Source organism: Leuresthes tenuis, unplaced genomic scaffold, assembly GCF_036924035.1.
Source record: "Leuresthes tenuis unplaced genomic scaffold, fLeuTen1.0.hap1 SCAF_11, whole genome shotgun sequence".
Lineage (NCBI taxonomy): Eukaryota > Metazoa > Chordata > Actinopteri > Atheriniformes > Atherinopsidae > Leuresthes > Leuresthes tenuis.
The window spans coordinates 10,533,778-10,550,674 of NW_027325365.1; the positions used below are offsets into that span (position 1 = coordinate 10,533,778).

General features: G+C 38.1%; 2 protein-coding genes across 2 annotated transcripts in view; both read left to right on the forward strand.

Moving 5' to 3' along the window:
* LOC140317856 (magnesium transporter NIPA2) overlaps positions 1-16,897 on the forward strand; it is a 221,549-nt gene that overhangs the window by 169,636 nt on the left and 35,016 nt on the right. The window lies entirely within an intron of this gene.
* diaph2 (diaphanous-related formin 2) overlaps positions 10,456-16,897 on the forward strand; it is a 350,084-nt gene continuing 343,642 nt past the window's right edge. Inside the window, exons 1-2 of the mRNA XM_072395385.1 lie at positions 10,456-10,507; positions 11,119-11,485. Of these exons, the coding sequence (XP_072251486.1) occupies positions 11,402-11,485 (84 nt within the window). The 5' untranslated portion in view covers positions 10,456-10,507; positions 11,119-11,401. The remainder of the gene's footprint in view (positions 10,508-11,118; positions 11,486-16,897) is intronic.

The following is a 16,897-nucleotide window of genomic DNA, read 5'->3' on the forward strand; positions in this document are numbered from 1 at the left end:
TTCGAGGCAGTTCTATAAATAAACAATGCTTCTAATGCTTACAAAGTAATGCTAAGAATCTTGGGCATAAATTCACAATCTGTCTTTCAAACACAAATTACTGTACATTTTTTTAAGTCTAAAACTTGATGTGATGCAGCAGATTTTGCTAACTCAGCTCTGACGAGAATCTTTGCCAAGAATGACTAAATATCAAGTCCTTATTCCTGTTGGATGTTATATGGCTGTGTTCTTTATGAACTATGACTGGAGTAATGTAATTGGCATTATTCACTGTCTGGAAAACTTCCCGCTCTCAACCCTTTCTTCCCCAAAAGAGATCAATATGGAACTGTATTATGAGCTGAAGTTCAACTTCACCCTCTTTTTCACTGCATCGGTGCTTGACTCATCAACCAAGCTGCACTGGATTCATACAACTGTGTTATTTCTTTTACAGTAGATTCTCCACAGGTTTTAGATTTCAGTTAGTTATCTCACATTTCCTCAATTTATTTGGGGTAGAGAACATTTATTTGTGTCCTTATTTTCTTCTTTGAATATTTTGTATATTACTATTTGTATTTTACAGCTCGAAAGTGGCAATAGATACTGTAAAATACTCATAAAAAATATTTGCTGTTCTTCTCCTGCTTGTCGCTCCTAACAGTGTGGAAAACAGTTTCTAAATTTACTAAATGCTGCTAGATGTCCTAGTTGTCAGACTTAGGCTGTAAAAAGAGAAATGTACACAAAGAAACCTTTTACAGACAACACATTAGTCAGACCATTAAAAGACGTGGCAAAAAATGCTTTCGTCATTTTGAGTCAAGATAATTACAGACACCGAAACAGAGAAATTCAAGTATGATGTCCAATAATTTCATGTAATGACAATGTGTTTCGTTTTACCATAAATCACAAGCTTGCTCACACAGGACTGGCTTAATGTGCACAGAGTTCTTTGATATTAATGCATCACCTCTGTGTGCATGATCTGTATATTCTGCTTTTGGTCAGTGGGGTATTTGAAGGCCAAAGGGGCACATAGCCAATGGGCCTCTAAGGGCAGAGTGCTGTGGTGCAGCTGTGTACATAACAAGTAGGGACACACTATAAGTAAGGAAACCACAGATAAAGTTGCTAAAGTGGGATTTAAGAATTCTTTGTCATGTGTAAGTTTATGGTCAGCGCTTACAAACGTTCAACGCTTTGTTTATGAAAATATGTGATGTGTTTTTTTTATTTATCATTATTATGGTTAGAATCTCTTCTTATTGAGCTCAGTTTGCCCTCTTGAATCTTAAAGGTTTTATAATTGGGTGATACCTCTTGCATATTTTTGCTATCACCTCCGTGATTCCAGGTGTCTTATTATAAATAAATGCTTCCTGACTGAATTTGCATTTTAATGACAAGTTGTTGATATTTATCTGGAAGATTGGTTCTTCTTTTAGATGAATTCAAATTGAAGCTTTGTCGGACAGAGAGTGGTTCACACAAAATCTGACTGTTGTTTTATTTATATCTGTTGGGGATTTTCTTTTTTTTTTTTTTTTGTTATTGCTCTTAATTTATCTTTGTTTTCACTTCACAGTAGCTGGTCTAGATAGTTAGCTGCCCACCCTGAGCCTGCCTCTGTTGAGGGTTTCTTCCTGTTTTTCCTACTCGCTGTAGCTATGTGTCGCTCGGTGGGAAACTGAAAAATATTGCAGGTTCATGACCTCACTGTATAAAGTGCCCAGAAATTGCATATGCTGTGATTTGACTCTATATAAGATTTATTTGACCTGAACTGTGGGTGTAGTCCGTTTAGAAATGAATTACCTGCTCATGAAAGGGTGTACAGAGAAAAGTGTGAAGCCCTGCTGAGCCATTGTACTGTTGCACGGTAAGCCACTGCAGTGCAATACCTGTCTTCCCTCTAACAGAAAAACTTGGGAGTGTATCCGGTATTGTTCTTTTGCCGTCTCTCTCGAACAATGGGCCTTTCTAACGGTGGAGCTATTACAGACAGAGAGACAAGATGTTTACTGCAGGGTTTGTGCACACTAATTTCCATCCACTTATGCTTGTTTAAACAGTGCAAGCATAAACAAAAGGGAATAAACAAGAGAATCAAGTTGTGCTCTATTTAGTCTTTTTTTTTTTTAAATGCAGTTAAATGTTTACAAACCGCTGCGGTAAATCTGGTTTTGTTATCTGTGTGTCTGTGTTTTATGTCATAAAGGCAAGATATTCTCCTGGTGGTTCCAACAAAGTAGTGAGAGCATCACCACCAAATACAGATGTGCAGGAGACAGAGACTGACAATGGGTGTGGTCTACCACAGCTGCTTTTATGAGGTATCTGTATATGGCTTGTTAACATTCTTCTCCCACAATGAGTGCTGTCCGAGAAATCATAAGTCGCAGCTGGTGCAATCCTATTGCAAGATGGTCTGGTCAATTGTGTGCTCACTCTTTAATTTCAAGACGACATAGGGCTAGAATTTTGGTTTTCAATTCATTTGAACAGCCCAGTCTCACTTCAGAGCTTGTGAAAACTACTGAATATTTGTCCACAGCACAAAAATGTACACCAGCTGTGTCACAAGAAAGGCTGAAACCTCAATTTTTTACTCTCTTGTAAGCAGGTGTTAATCACTAAACTAAACAAATTTACTAACAATGAGGAAGAAAAGGGGACGGATTTCAGAAAACGTTCAGTCGGATTGTGCTGGATCTCTAATCTATTTCATAATAGGCCACCATTTAAAACCGATGATATTCACCTCCTTACTTGTGTATGTGGATCGTAAAAGTGGCAAACATGGATTTGGTAAAAGTTCAACATTATATAAAACAAAAATATGTTACAATATCAAAAGGCAAATGTAGGTATGTTGAAATTTAGCCTTGGAAGAGGAAACCTTTGCACAATTGTTATGCCTTTCTGCAGCCTCACAGCAGTGCAGGAGTCTTTGGGTGGTGCATGGGTTTTATTGTCCTAAATGGCTTTGAACCCTGTGGGTTGTGGGGCAAGTTCTTTGTGAATGGGATTTGCTTCCCACAGATCTCATCAGATCCCATCAGACTGGTATTCAGGGAGTTTGTGGTAATTTTTTAGCCCTTCCAAGGCAGCTGTTATTTCACCCAGTGCTGTCCTGCTGTGCATGGCTGCTGCTGTAGTAGGCAAGCTGCCACATGGGGGGGGCTCTTTACCTGTCAGTGGTTTTAATGTTATGGCTGATCAATATAGTCATATTATTCAGTAAATGGAAGACTGAAAAAGTTGCTGGCAAAAGCTGTATTAATTATTGTTTTGGTAATAGCATTAATTACAGCAAACTGGGATGTGATAAAACAAAAATCTGATCTGTACCTTGAAAAACTGAGGAGAAGTATTAGAATTATTAATTACATTTAATGATCAATAGGGGATCTTATACCTCACAACAAAAAACAGTAATAAGTTGTCACAAGCTTTTGTAGCTTTCTGACGTCACAGTTCCCCTGTGTACTATCACCGTTCTCTGAAATTAAACTGTACCAGTTTAGACAAAACATGTCTTTAATTTCTTTGCTAAAGAAAAAAACCAAAAAAAACCCCGAAGCAATAAAAAAAATGGCAGAACCGGCTCTCAAGATTTCACAAGCACTGTTATACAAAGATTATTCAGCAAGCTTAAAAATCTTTTTGAGCTTGAAAACTCGTCAGTGTGGCATTATGTTAAGTGCTTCTCAATTTATCTCCCTTAATATACTTTATACTTTTTTTTTATTCTATTTTGCTCCAGCTGTTAACAGTTTCTACAGAATATTCTGGCTAAAGGTTAACCTTATTTAGTCACATTTAAGACTTGATCTTTCACAAATCCTTTCTGATGCGTATTATAAAATTTTTTGTCATGAATAAGAATGTTGGATAAGATATGATTTTTTATCAGCCATCAGCTCTACAACAATTAATCTACATCTCTCTGATTTTCAAAATTATAGATCTCAAGGACAGGTCTTCATGCTTGACACCATTCTTTATCTAACATGAACAGAAAATTGTTCAGAGACTTTTCTGTCACAAATGATGTGGAAACACACTTGATGTTTTTTATTGTATTTGTGTAACACTGAATGGTGATACACTCCTCTCAGATAGAACCTTGTCTCTGTGTTGTCACTTGAGCAAAGCTCTCAGCTGGCCTTCAAACGGCACACCCACCCTGCCAATGGTGATCTTTAAAAGCAACCTTTTACTAAAAGCTTCTGAAAAACTGATTTGAAAACATCCTTGTCTATTGTCTTTGTAGTCATATGAATTAAGTTGTGAAACGGTTGCCACAATAGTTGCTCTGTCAGAATTTCAGTCACACCCCTATTTGCATCTTTCACTTCCTCCCACAAATTACTGACATGCATTTTCACATGAAAAAGAAATGACAAACTGTTTCTTATGAATATCGCAAATACTTATCTGATGACTTTATCTTTGGCTCAAGTGGGAATTAGAATTTGAATCCTAAACATGGAAAACTGAGTATTCGAGTGAATGCAAACATCATGAGTTAGACCCATATGTATACATTTTTCTAACAAAGAGTATACTTTTTAATATAACCAGGTGCATCTTCAACTAAAATCTAAAGTCATTCAGGAGTGTAATGATACCATCAAAAAGAAAACGGACAGATAAGGAATAATTATTCTGACCTTTTTTCCTTTAGTTTGCAATTGATGATGCCTTTTCAGGAGGATGGCCTATCATCTTGCTATGGCTGAATGACTCTTGGGAAATTAATGTCCTAAATCCAGAGCAGCTGCATGTAATTAATTATAGAGCTTGAGAGAGGATGTTGATTTGAATCTGTGGCAGCCAAAACACAGGGATTCACAGGGGTTGCTATAATATTGTGGCTCTGGATTAATTTTTGGATTGCATTTTTTAAACAGTTTATCAGCTGGAAAGAAGTCACTGGCTCACTGCAGTGTATGATTGTGTCTTTATTTAGTTTTTCATTTACTTAATTCATGTGAAAAAAATAATTTGGAAGAAGATCTTTCCTATCTTGTGGTTCTCATTATAGTGCTATTACATGTTTAATTTGTATCTTCAAATCTATTTGAAAGTGTTCACATGAATTGGGATTATTTCATGCACATCTGTCACTGGAACCTACAGGGATTTTTTTTATAGGGGGTGACATGAGTCTTACATGGACAGATGGAAAGCTAAATGACCTAATTAAATGTTTGGAGCTGCTTTCAGTCAGCTGTACTCATACATATTATACAGAAGAAACTAGAATACACTTAAATTATGATTATGTTAACAATTTTACTGAAATAGCCTATTCACTGAAAATGAACATGTTTTCATGCTTGAAGTGACGATGCAGAATCCTTGAAAAACTTTCCTAATTCGCAAAAGGTAGAGTTGTTTTCTTATTCTTTTTCAGTATTTTGGTTTAGTACTTTATTAAATACGTTCTTTCAGATGGGTGGTTTGACACAAGAAATACTGTATCTAATATTCGGATTTAGTTTAAAATAAGTTTTCAAAATTCAAAATGAAAAACATTGTCATATCGTAATGTGTTTTTACTGATTGATGAAATACTTTATTCCATTCTATAAAAAATTAAGCCCTTAAGTCATCTGGTCTAAAAGAAGATGTAGGTATGACTTTACAGGAATTACTTTATCTTCAAAAAGCCCCACAAAACCTGTCGCACTGACAGAGCTGGGGTGGCGGCACTTCCAGGTACCACCTTTAAGGTCACTTGAAATATTCACCAACTTCGGACTTCTTCTTTTTTACTTTCATTCTCACCCACTCTTTCATTGGGTTTCCGCACTAAAACTATTTGATTTGGTTTAGAAATAAAAAGGACTTGGTTAGGGTAATGCATTTATCATGGTTTGGTCAGACACACATTGTTTCACAACTTTTATGTTATTTTGTTGGTAGTCTTGATCACATCTGTTGGAGATTTGACAAACACTTATTCACATTATTGCAAGAATTGTAAATTAGTTGTAATACCTGCTACCGAAGACTTTAACTAACTCTGAATGACATAGCATCCCCATGATTTTTAAAGTTTAAGTCTTTAGATTTTCTCCCACCAGTTTAAAAATACTTTTTAAACATGGCAACAATTTTCACGTTTCTTTACTTCTAACATTCATCTCGATTCGTTTTACAATTTTATCATAAAAATTGTCACTCCTGTTATAGTTGATGTCAGGCAGAAAGCTCTCATCTTCTTGTTGTAAATTTTGTTTCCCTATAAATCAATAATAATATCCATCAATTAATTTTTTTCTATACCTGCTTGATCCAATTCAGGGTCACTGGAGCCTATCCCAGCTGCCATTGGGCGAGAAGTGGGATACACCCTGGAGGGGTCACCAGTACATCACAGACACAAAAATCATACACACTCACACTGAAGGCCAATTTAGAAGTGTGCATGCTTTTTTTTTTTGGACTGTGGGATGAAGCCAGAGCAACCCAGACATACACGGCGAGAACATGCAAACTATACTGAAAGAAGCCAGCCAGATTTTAACAAGGATGCCTCTTGCTGTGAGGTGACGGTGCTAACCACTACACCATCATGTAGCCTCCTCCTGGAATAAAGTGCTGCACACCGCAGAGCTGGAGGTAAAATTTTTGTCCGACTTCATCATTCACAACAAAACACAGAATGCAATTCCTTCAAGGGTGTTTGTTTTTACCTACCTTCAAGTATTCACCATTAAGTAAGGCAAATTTATGGATTCAGCACAAGAGTGAGAGCTACAGTCAGTGAAAGTTATAGATCAAAGTCCTTGAATTGATTTCAATCAAATAAATCAATTAAATGAAGTGGCAAACAGTAAAAACTTGAGTTTTGATTTAAAAGAAGCAGGAATTGATACAGTCCTGCAGCTCTCTAAGCGTTAACTCCAAATGTATGTAGCAAAAAACAATGAAAGTAGCTTCTGTGTTTATCTCCAACTATGTGGACAGAAAGCATACCTGTTCCTGATGACCTGAGATGTCTTGAAGGTTCATAAGATACCAGAAGATCTGAGGTCTATTTTTCTATGTAAACCATTTAAAGCTGTATAAACTCACAGCAGTATATTAAAATAGACTCTTTGATGCACAGAAAAGCCAGTGTGGAGGACTTTTTGATTTCTAAAAAGTTTGCTGTTGTTGTTGTTGGTGGTGTTGCTAACAGTGATGTAGCAACACCAAACTTTTTCAAATGAAAATGACTCATTGTTCAGTCTCTTTTTTTAATATTTCCTCTATCTTATCAACTTCCTCTAAGACATCCTTAGCTTCCATATTATTGTACTTATCAGGGCAATGAGCCAGAAAGAGATCAAGTGTCTTATTCACAGTTGGTTGCTTTCACTTGGTGGTCATATGGCACAGACGTGTGAAGAAGAGAGAGACATGATATTTATAGACCAATATTACCAGCACTGATGAGTATGTAGTCATGTAGGGATTGGAGCAACCCTGTAACTATTTTTTTTTTTAGGTTCCATTGTTGTATTCTTTTTCTTCTTCTTTTATTTGTTCTTCATAAGAGAAGTGAGATTTGTGAGGCTGTATGGTGGTGCGGTGGTTAGTACTATAGCCTCACAGCAAGAAGGTTCCTGGTTCAAAACCAGGCTGGCTTCTTTCTGAGAATGGCCTTTTTCCCATGGGTTCTCTGAAGATACTCTGGATTTTTCCTACTGTCCAAAGACGTGCATGTTAAGTTAACTGGTGATTCTAAATTGGCTACGGAAATTAGTCTAGGTGTTCATGGTTGTTTGTTTCATTTGTCTTCGTCTGGCCCTGCAATGAACCGAAGACCTGTCAAGGGTTTACCCAGACTCTCACCTGATGACAGCTGGGATACACTCCAGCTCCCATACGACCCTGAATTGGATCAAGCTGGAAAGAAAAATGGAAATGAGAGGTGAATGAGAACAAAATATTGCTTGTGGGTATGTGTGAGTGAAACCACTGCTCTTAATGTGCTTTGCTGGAGCTGGGAATAGGTGGTGATTATTGTGAGTTTATTGTGAGTTTAACTGGAATGACGGCAACAGAAAAGGATGATTTATCATCTATCTACAAACTGATAAAATAGAAGATGTATTTAACTATAAAACTGGAAATTAGTGAATATATTGATCTCAACCCAAAATGGTTAAATGATTGCTTCCCCAGTGTCTAGGACAATTGGATCATATAACATACGCTCTATAGACAATGACATATTTTTTCTGTCCCCTTTTTCCCACAAGAATGGCAAAATTTTAAAGGAACCACACTAAGCTGCTGTAAATTACATTCATAGAATAGATTTCAGATGCATTCTTGTTTGTTCTTTCAAACAATGTCTCTGTGGCGGCGCTCCCTGTGGTCGTGGCCCAGGAGCCCTCTCAGTGTGGTCGGCCCCCAAGGGTAGCTTTTTCCTTGCCTTAGGTCTGGGTGCCCGGCCATGTCTCTGTCTGATAGGTGCAGTGGGTCTGAGCTTGTGTGTTTGTGTGTGCGTGCATGTGTGTGGGTGTGTGTGCATGTGTGTGTCTGTTTGTCTCTGTGTCTCTCTGTGTCTGTGTTTTATCATTGTTGTTTTTAGCCTCTGTGAGGCACTTTGTGTTGCTTTTAAAGTATGAAAAGCACGATTGGTAAACTCTCTTCTGAACAGAATGAGACCTGACAACAACAAAAATATATTATTAATACAGATGAAGTTGAATACCAACCATCCAAGTGTTTTATTATAGCTTTATTGTTATCTCTCTCGTTCTCAATATGTTTTTGTTTGTCTTGATGTTCTCTCACCACAGCAGTCAAATAAGATGCAACTGTGAGCAGCAGGTTAGCATAGCTTAGCACAAGAACTAGAAACAAGGAGAAGTGGCTGACCTAACCTGTCAGTAGCAAAATCTGTCAATACCAACATATCAGAAACTTCTCAAAGTTTGACATTTTCTAACTTTATTTTGTTTAATAGACACAAAAATGCTGATATTTAAAATCAAAGTCAATGCTTTGTGGAGACAAACCAGACTAGAGCTATCAGCTTGTCTGCTAATTGTCTAATAAGAGATAACCACCAAACATGCTCCCCATGTGTGTAAAAATGTTCAAGCTTTTTCTGTGCTTAATTGCAGCACACAAACTAGGAAAACTAGGCATTATGTTGCTTTGTAAAATGGCCCCAGCTGTAGTTTTCACAACAAGTCCTGTGCCCCTCAGCTTCGAGGAAAATTTCTTGAACTAGATTCTGCAGAGGGTCCCCTGTGCCCAAGACACTGACTTCACACATCCTGAGACTTGGAGAGACTAATCCTGGACCAGCTCTGACTCATGTTTAGACCACTTCTAGTCTCCCTCCATTTTGCCTACCGGCCCTTACAGGGAGTTGAGGATATCATTATCTTCCAGCTGAAATGCATCTAGGCCTACATGGATCAGATGGTGAGCATTCAGCACCATCAGACCAGCTCCACTGGTAGACCACAGTGTGTGCAACTGCAGCAAAGTGTGTTGGTTACAATGATAAATAACACTGAGGCCTCACACGGAACTGCCCTCTCCAGTTCTACACCATGGACTTTAACTTGCCCTCTTCAGAACTTTTGTGATAACTCTACTGTTGTTATATGTATCAGAAAGGAAGATGAGGCTGAGTATAGGTTTGACATGGTAGTAGACAACATAATCACATATTGTTAAATGTGGCAAAGACCAAGGAATACATAGTGTACTAGAGAAGGACCAGGGTATTAGTAACTCCATTGACAAGGCCATTGAATTACCAGTAACTCCTCCGTGGTGTAGTTTTGCACATCAATGCAAAACTGAACATCACAGGAAATAATTCCTGCCTATGGCCATCAAACTATAGAACTTCTACCACTAACATTCATTCATTCACATGTACAATAACAATGTTATAAATAATGAATTCGTGACAAAAGTTCGGTTATGTACACCAGACATTCTTGAAGGTGGTAAAACAAAATGTCTAAATTATTGTTTAAGTTTTATTTTTCCAATTATGTTATTTATTTTTGCTTTCTATTCGAGTTTGAGTAATTTTAATTTCGTTGATATCATTACAGCTATTACTTCTGTGTATGTAACAATGCACTGTAACGAGTCAATTTACCGCTGTTGATCATTAAAATAAATCTGAATCCTAACACAGAGGTGGTGTGTGTGGATAATGACACACGTACATAGATTGACTCCCAAAGTGTTGCCAAAGAGTTCTTCCTTGCTTCCGATACCTACACAGTTTTTCTCAACTCACTGATAGATTCTATTCTTATCAGTGATACCCATCTGCTTGCTGTGAAATCAGACCGACCTCTCCGTCACAACAATCTCCTCCCCTTTAACGCCAAAGAGACTTAATGACTGCTAGCATATCTGGCCAATAGATGATGGATTTCCCATCTATGACGTATATCTTAGACCAATCAGATATCGGGAGGGCGGGATTTTTGTGGGCCTGTTTTTCATGCTTGGTTGGGAAGGTAAGCTCCGGGTGAGAATCTTTGAGTTTTTCTCTCACATTATATTAATTGTTTACGCTGTAATTTATGAGAAGGTATTGTATGTGTCGCGGTATTATTGTGTTCGCAAAAATAAACAATGCTTGCTGAGTGGCGGCCGCCCTTTGCTAGCTTGGCTAAGTGTACAGCACTGGAAAGTATTCCAAGCACAGAGAACAACGGTGATTTTCAAATACCACAACCGTCTATTGATTGTCATTAATGACTATCAGTTGAATAACGGCTTTGTCGGTGCCTCTTTAAAACTGTCGGTGCATCCGGAAATATTTTTGGCAGTTACTACCTCATTTTGGCCAAGTTACACAGTTGCAAGTTTGCTTTTTTTTGACAATTCTGTCTTGTCAATAAATGTGTAAACACACTGCCTTTGTTGTCACGGAGCTGCTTATAGCTAGCCCTGTTACGTTGGTCTATGTGTGTTTTACTGCTCATAATAATGCTTAATGTTCCTACTATACATGTCCCTGCACAACAAGGCAGCGCATGGAAACACGTGTGAACAGAAACATTTGTGCAACTTAACGCCCAGGAGATTGAGTGAGAGTAATTAATTGTTGTTGGCATAATGTTGTGGTACTTTCAGAGACGCTATACCCACCCTGTGAACTGACTTACTGCTGAACTGAGGAGACAACAGGACGTTTACCACCACACCTCTTGTTCAAGTAGCCTCCACTGCCGTTGGATACTGTTTGGCTACTATTTGGAAGCGAACGACTTCTTCAATTTTAAACGGAATGGATTTTGAGAATACATAACCTGGATGTTTTGCTTTTTAATTGCTGTGAAAAGCCTGCTTGTGGAGTTAATCAACATCTGAGGTGGACGCACCACTTATTTCTGGTGGGAACTAACTTATAGCTATCATGGATCAAGCCAGCGGCGGGGAGGACCCGAATAAGCCCTCCAAAAAGAAGTCCAGCGAGGATGAGGGTAAAAACAAAAAGCTGGTAGGTATTCCGAGTACCGGTAGCTCCCGCAAGCAGAGCTTAACTCGCACCTCAGTCAGACTGATAAAGTTGGATAGAAAAAAGTTTCTTTAGCCTTTATTTTAAGTATCTGATGGCAAACAGTATAGTCACTAAACAGCATGCTGTCAGTACAAAACAAGTCAGTTCAGTGCAGGATGAAGCACACTTGTTGATAGGTTATTACTGTTTAATGTATCTCAATACAGAATGACTAATAGCAGAGTTAGCTCAGAGTTGAGCTAAATAGATACTGTTTAGCTGAGTGCTTCAGTTTTCAAGGCACTTAACGGATCATGTGGTTGTTCCATCAATGCATCACCAGAAAGTTTTTCTAAAGAGCACTCTTGCTGTGACAGTTGGGCCTCTCTACATATGTTTTCATGTGTAAACAAAGAAGAAGTTCCTGATGGACTATAGTCAGTATGACATATGTCCCTGTGGTCTTTGGTGGTTTTATGAACCCTGTATGTGTGGTATTGATAAAACATAACTTTAGTCAGCTCTCGGGGGCAGTGTCTGAGAGATAACAACTGAAATCTATAGTGAGAATTTACTTCATTTATGACCTTCGGTTCACCCTGGCCTCCTGCAATTGTTTATGTAGAGGGAGGATTGTGCTTGTTTAAAAAGTGAGCAAACGTGAGTCTACATCAGTGGAACACTGGTATGCGTTTCCTGCATGCCATACCTTGACTGGAAAAGAGATTTGTGGGTGTGGTTGAGGTTTTGTCTTGGTTTTTGTATGAAGTCCACATTAAGCTCTTATACTTGATAAATTAGTGTTGTCCTTTAACATGTACGGATGTCCTAGCATGCTTTTGATGGAACTTTGTAAATCTCTTTCTCTCATTGACAAGCTTTTCTTAGATACACAAGATATCCGCTGTCCTAACTAGAATGTGAAATGAGAGGTCAAACGCACATCAAAGAGGTTAAGTGCACTTTACAACTTGCACACATTCAGCTTAGTTTCTTCAGAAACCACTGGTTGACAGCAAATCCATTACAGGAGGCAAAAAAATGTTGGTTATGTCTCTGCTTTTCCATCCTTGTTAGTATGGAAAGTTTTATTACTATTAACATTTCTGAGTGACATCACCTCCCAACAGCCAAAAAATGGACCTTAGCAATCACTTTTACACGGTGCCTTATTGGTGGAGTTTGTCCAAAGTTAATTTACTGCCTCAACAAGGAGGGGAAAAAGGATTTTTTTTTTTTCGCGGAAAATAATTGAGTCAGACTGTAGATGAAGAGGCTGATTATATGACTAACTGGTTGATATGATATTAGGGGTCCTTTCTGTTTTTGATTGTTGTGGCTACTTTGAAGTTGTCTTAAAAACCTATGCACAACATGGAAAACAGTGTTGCTGTGTTTCAGACTAGGGAGTTTTTTAACTTGTAATCGCTGGTTTCTAAAGTGTACAGTTATGGTAAAGGAAAGTCAGCCCATTATATCTGCCAGACAGGAAATCCCAAAGTGGAGGGAAATGGTATGTTCTCTCAGAGCTATGACGTTGTTTTGAACAATTCTGACTACAGCCTGTAATGAATATCCTGCTTCTTAGCTTAGAATGACATCATCGAGAAGTCTCATGGCCAGGCATGTTGCCTGTTGCTCAATTCTCCAAAAGTAGCAGATGGATTCAAAGAAAGCCTGAACTGCTGCCGTTGGGGGAAAAAAAACCGGATGTGATTATTCATCCCTGGGTGGGGCCCTGATTTGTTCTCTTTTGTTTATCCCAACTCTATGTTGCCCCTATGTTCTTTTTGCAGCTACATAAAAGATTGAAATGTCAAAGCATGAAGACGTTGTAAGCACTTTTTTTTAGGACACGACACCGCAAGTCATGTTATTGGAAAGACAAATTAAGCTTATTTGTTTTCAAAGGTCCATCAAATGACTATTTAATCTGATGATGATAAGTAATTTGTTTGATAGTAGACCAATCTAGGATTTAACTGCTCTGTTTTTACCTTATATGGTAGTGGAGCGTTACTTTTCTGCCATGCCATGCAGTTTGGGTGGATGTGGTCCAGAAAAAAGGGTATTTTGTTATCTCTTATGAGCAGAATCAGAGTAGAAGTTTTCATTTTTTACAGTTCTATGCTGTTTTTGCCTCGAGACTGACTTGACTTTGCTTGAGTGGTGAAACACTAAAAGCTGTTCATTTGTTTAACAAGTCACTAGGCAGGATTACATCACACCAATATCATCTGGGCTTTGGGCCCCTATATAGACACTCCTCATAACCAAGGATGTTCAAATGACTCAGTAATGAGATTGATATCATTCATTACGTTTCACTTGTTCATAGCTGTTCTTTTATTATAATATCCTTATTGTGATAGTATTAACATTTATCAGAGCAAATGGAAAGGATTCTTTAAAAGGAATTCAGGGGAACTGGTTTGACAGAAAGGGAGAAATATTACTTCTCTGCCTGCCAGAGTAAAGGATGACCTCAGCACCGAATGAGAGAGGTCTCCTCCTACTCTGTCCATAAAATAACAATGAAAACATAGCCAGTATGTTTGACTGCTGGCATATTCTCAACCTACAAGTTTAGAGGAGAAAACAGACACTTATTGTATGCCTTTGGATGTGGCAGTTTTTAATTGTTTAAAACTTCTAGATTCTTCAAAACATCTTAAAACTTCTCTCTCTTACAGCTTGCTTATTTGCTTACTTGTATGAATTCATTCACTTTGAAAATTGAATGAGACATTTAGGTGCAGTGGTTATGAATCATATAGCTCAGCAGTTTGTAGATTAACCCACTTTGAATTCATCATTGGGTTTGTAGATCTACTTAAGATTTGCTCACAAGACATACAGTTGTGCTGTATCTCACACAGCATCTGTTCAGACATATACTTATCAAGTACCTTTTCAGAGTTGGTGTAAGTAGCATGCATGTGAACATATGTTTCAAAGTAGGAGTTGAGAAATGGAAGTGGTAAAGCATGCCTGCACTGATATGTGAATTAGCCATGTGCTTGCTTGTCTTTCTGCTCAATAGCCACGTTTAGCTGCTGTCTGGGACAGTAAACAAGCTAATTTGCTTGGAAACCAGGCACTAAAGTTATAATAAAGAACTGGGCTTGAAATACTTGACACGACGACACCATCTTAGATTCATCTTGGATTCAGCCCCAATGTAAAATTATGAAGTGGTTTGGGGACAATTTGTGGCTGCTGCCAGCCACAAATTACACAGATTCCAATAGTGTGTAAAACATCACACAGGCACAGATTATTCAGCCAAAGCCATAAATCAGACAAGCCCTACTCATTTTTTTCATTGTGATTTTAAACATAAACAAATTCAGTAGGCGATAGCTGGAAAGCATTGGTTTACATTTAAAAGCACACATAAATGCAATATGTGAAGTAAGCAAAGATTTTTAGGTAGTTTTCTACAAATACTGGAAAAAGAATTTCATGATGGAAGTACACTAAAAGTCTGGCTTGGATACATCTACTTCTTAAGCAAGGCACACGTGTTTCCCTTTGTTGTGGAAAATTCGGAGTGGTCTAAGTGGAAAAACTCGCTGGGCTGTTTTTAGGTGCAGATGTCAATAATAGACTGAAAGATGGGAAAGAGCAAGAGAAAAAGACAAAAAAGAAACAAATAAAAGACATTTTCTTGCTGCGCAGAAAAGGGCCATCTTGAACTGTAATGTGAAGATTATGTTTTTTTTCCTTATTATTATTATTATTATTATTATTATTATTATCATTACGTTTCTGACTTTAGAAGAGGCCCCACTAACAACTTTGTTGTAATGATTTGGTCGATTGTTTGAGGTGAAGCCGGTGTTTGTGTCCGTGTTGAACCGTAGAGATGTTTATTCTCTATCTGAAGGTGGCTGTGAGACCGTATTACAGAGTGAATGTGCACAACAAGGTCGTTAGCATAGTATGCTGCTTAAGCTGCTGATTTACAAACACAGGCATACAGCTTTGACTTGGCACCATAGCGTACACTCTAAAAACAAGTTTGAGAGGTTAAGTGCTTTCATTCATGATCATAATGCCGACAGCTGTGTGTCATGGTTTGTTTTAGATCAATCTCACTTTACCATGTGCTGTCATGGCCTTGGCACATCAAACACTAACTGCAGCTGAAGTAAAACGCATATTCCCAGGAACTTGAGGGCTTAATCTTTTTTGTATTAAGTTCATATGGTATTTTATTTTTTCATTATAAAAGTATGCACAGGCTGAACACTGGTGCATATCCATAGTTTTTAGTTCTTGATATGTCTTAATAATTTCAAACGCTTTTCAATTAAGTCATGACTTTGGGATGTTTTTATGAGTCATTCAGATAATCAAGGACACAGTGATGATTTGCCAGTTTAGTGCTATTGCAGCTATAGCTTCTTGAGTGAATCACCTCAGACACGGGACAAGTCACATTGTGAGCGTCTGTATAAATGCTTTGTTGCCTGCAGTTCTGCATTATGAAATGATTGAAACTACAACTGAAACACATAATTCGAGTTTTGCTTAATATTGGACATTGTTGTGGTCTTAAGTTGGATAAAGGTTTTGTACCACGGATCAAGCAAGTCTCGGTTGCATATAAGGCAAATCTGAAAATATGTATATTTTCTCCTTGTGTTGGAATTAAATGTACAAATAAGCGATAGGGAACCTTCATGCTTTTGACGGTATCACATCGTGAATAATTTTTAATGGCTGACTGTGCTGATGCCGGTGAAGGCTGTGGCATTTGACGTTTTTGATGCTTTGGTGTGTGAACTCTAGGGAAGCCTGAGGGATCATTTTAGGTCGTGTTAGCATGTTGTTGGTACAAGTTGTCAGCTTGTCGCACACTTCATGTCAGCCCTTATTTCCTATAACCTGTTTGGTCACTCTGGACAACTGTTTTTATTTTTATTTCCATGTGCTGCTTAGCATTTTATTATGTGCTATTCTGTAAAGATAACTGTGTTGGAGAGACGTGTGAGAAACAGCAGGAAGTGGGCCACATGTAAGCGTTATAATGGCATTCAGGAAGTTGGAGAGAGGAAGCATGCTTTAGTCACACAGTGGACGAAACCAACGGTTTCCCTGCTCTAATTTCAACCTCCTGAAATGAGCCTAAAGTAATAAAAATATAAGCCTGCATAAGACATAACCTGTGCATCGATGTGTGCACATTCTTATTATGGGGCCGTATATGACTAATGCTTAGAAGTTGGTCATAGTTTTGTAAAGCAGTCCGATAATTCATGACTGGAGGACTGTTTTGACTGAGCTGCTGATGAAGGCCAGGGTGAGGGGTTTCCCCACTCTGTCACTTAGCTTTTATCAAAGGACTGCTTTGGGGGACTCTTCCGCTCGCTAAATGTACTGAGAAGAAGTGTTTGCCGTAGTCCT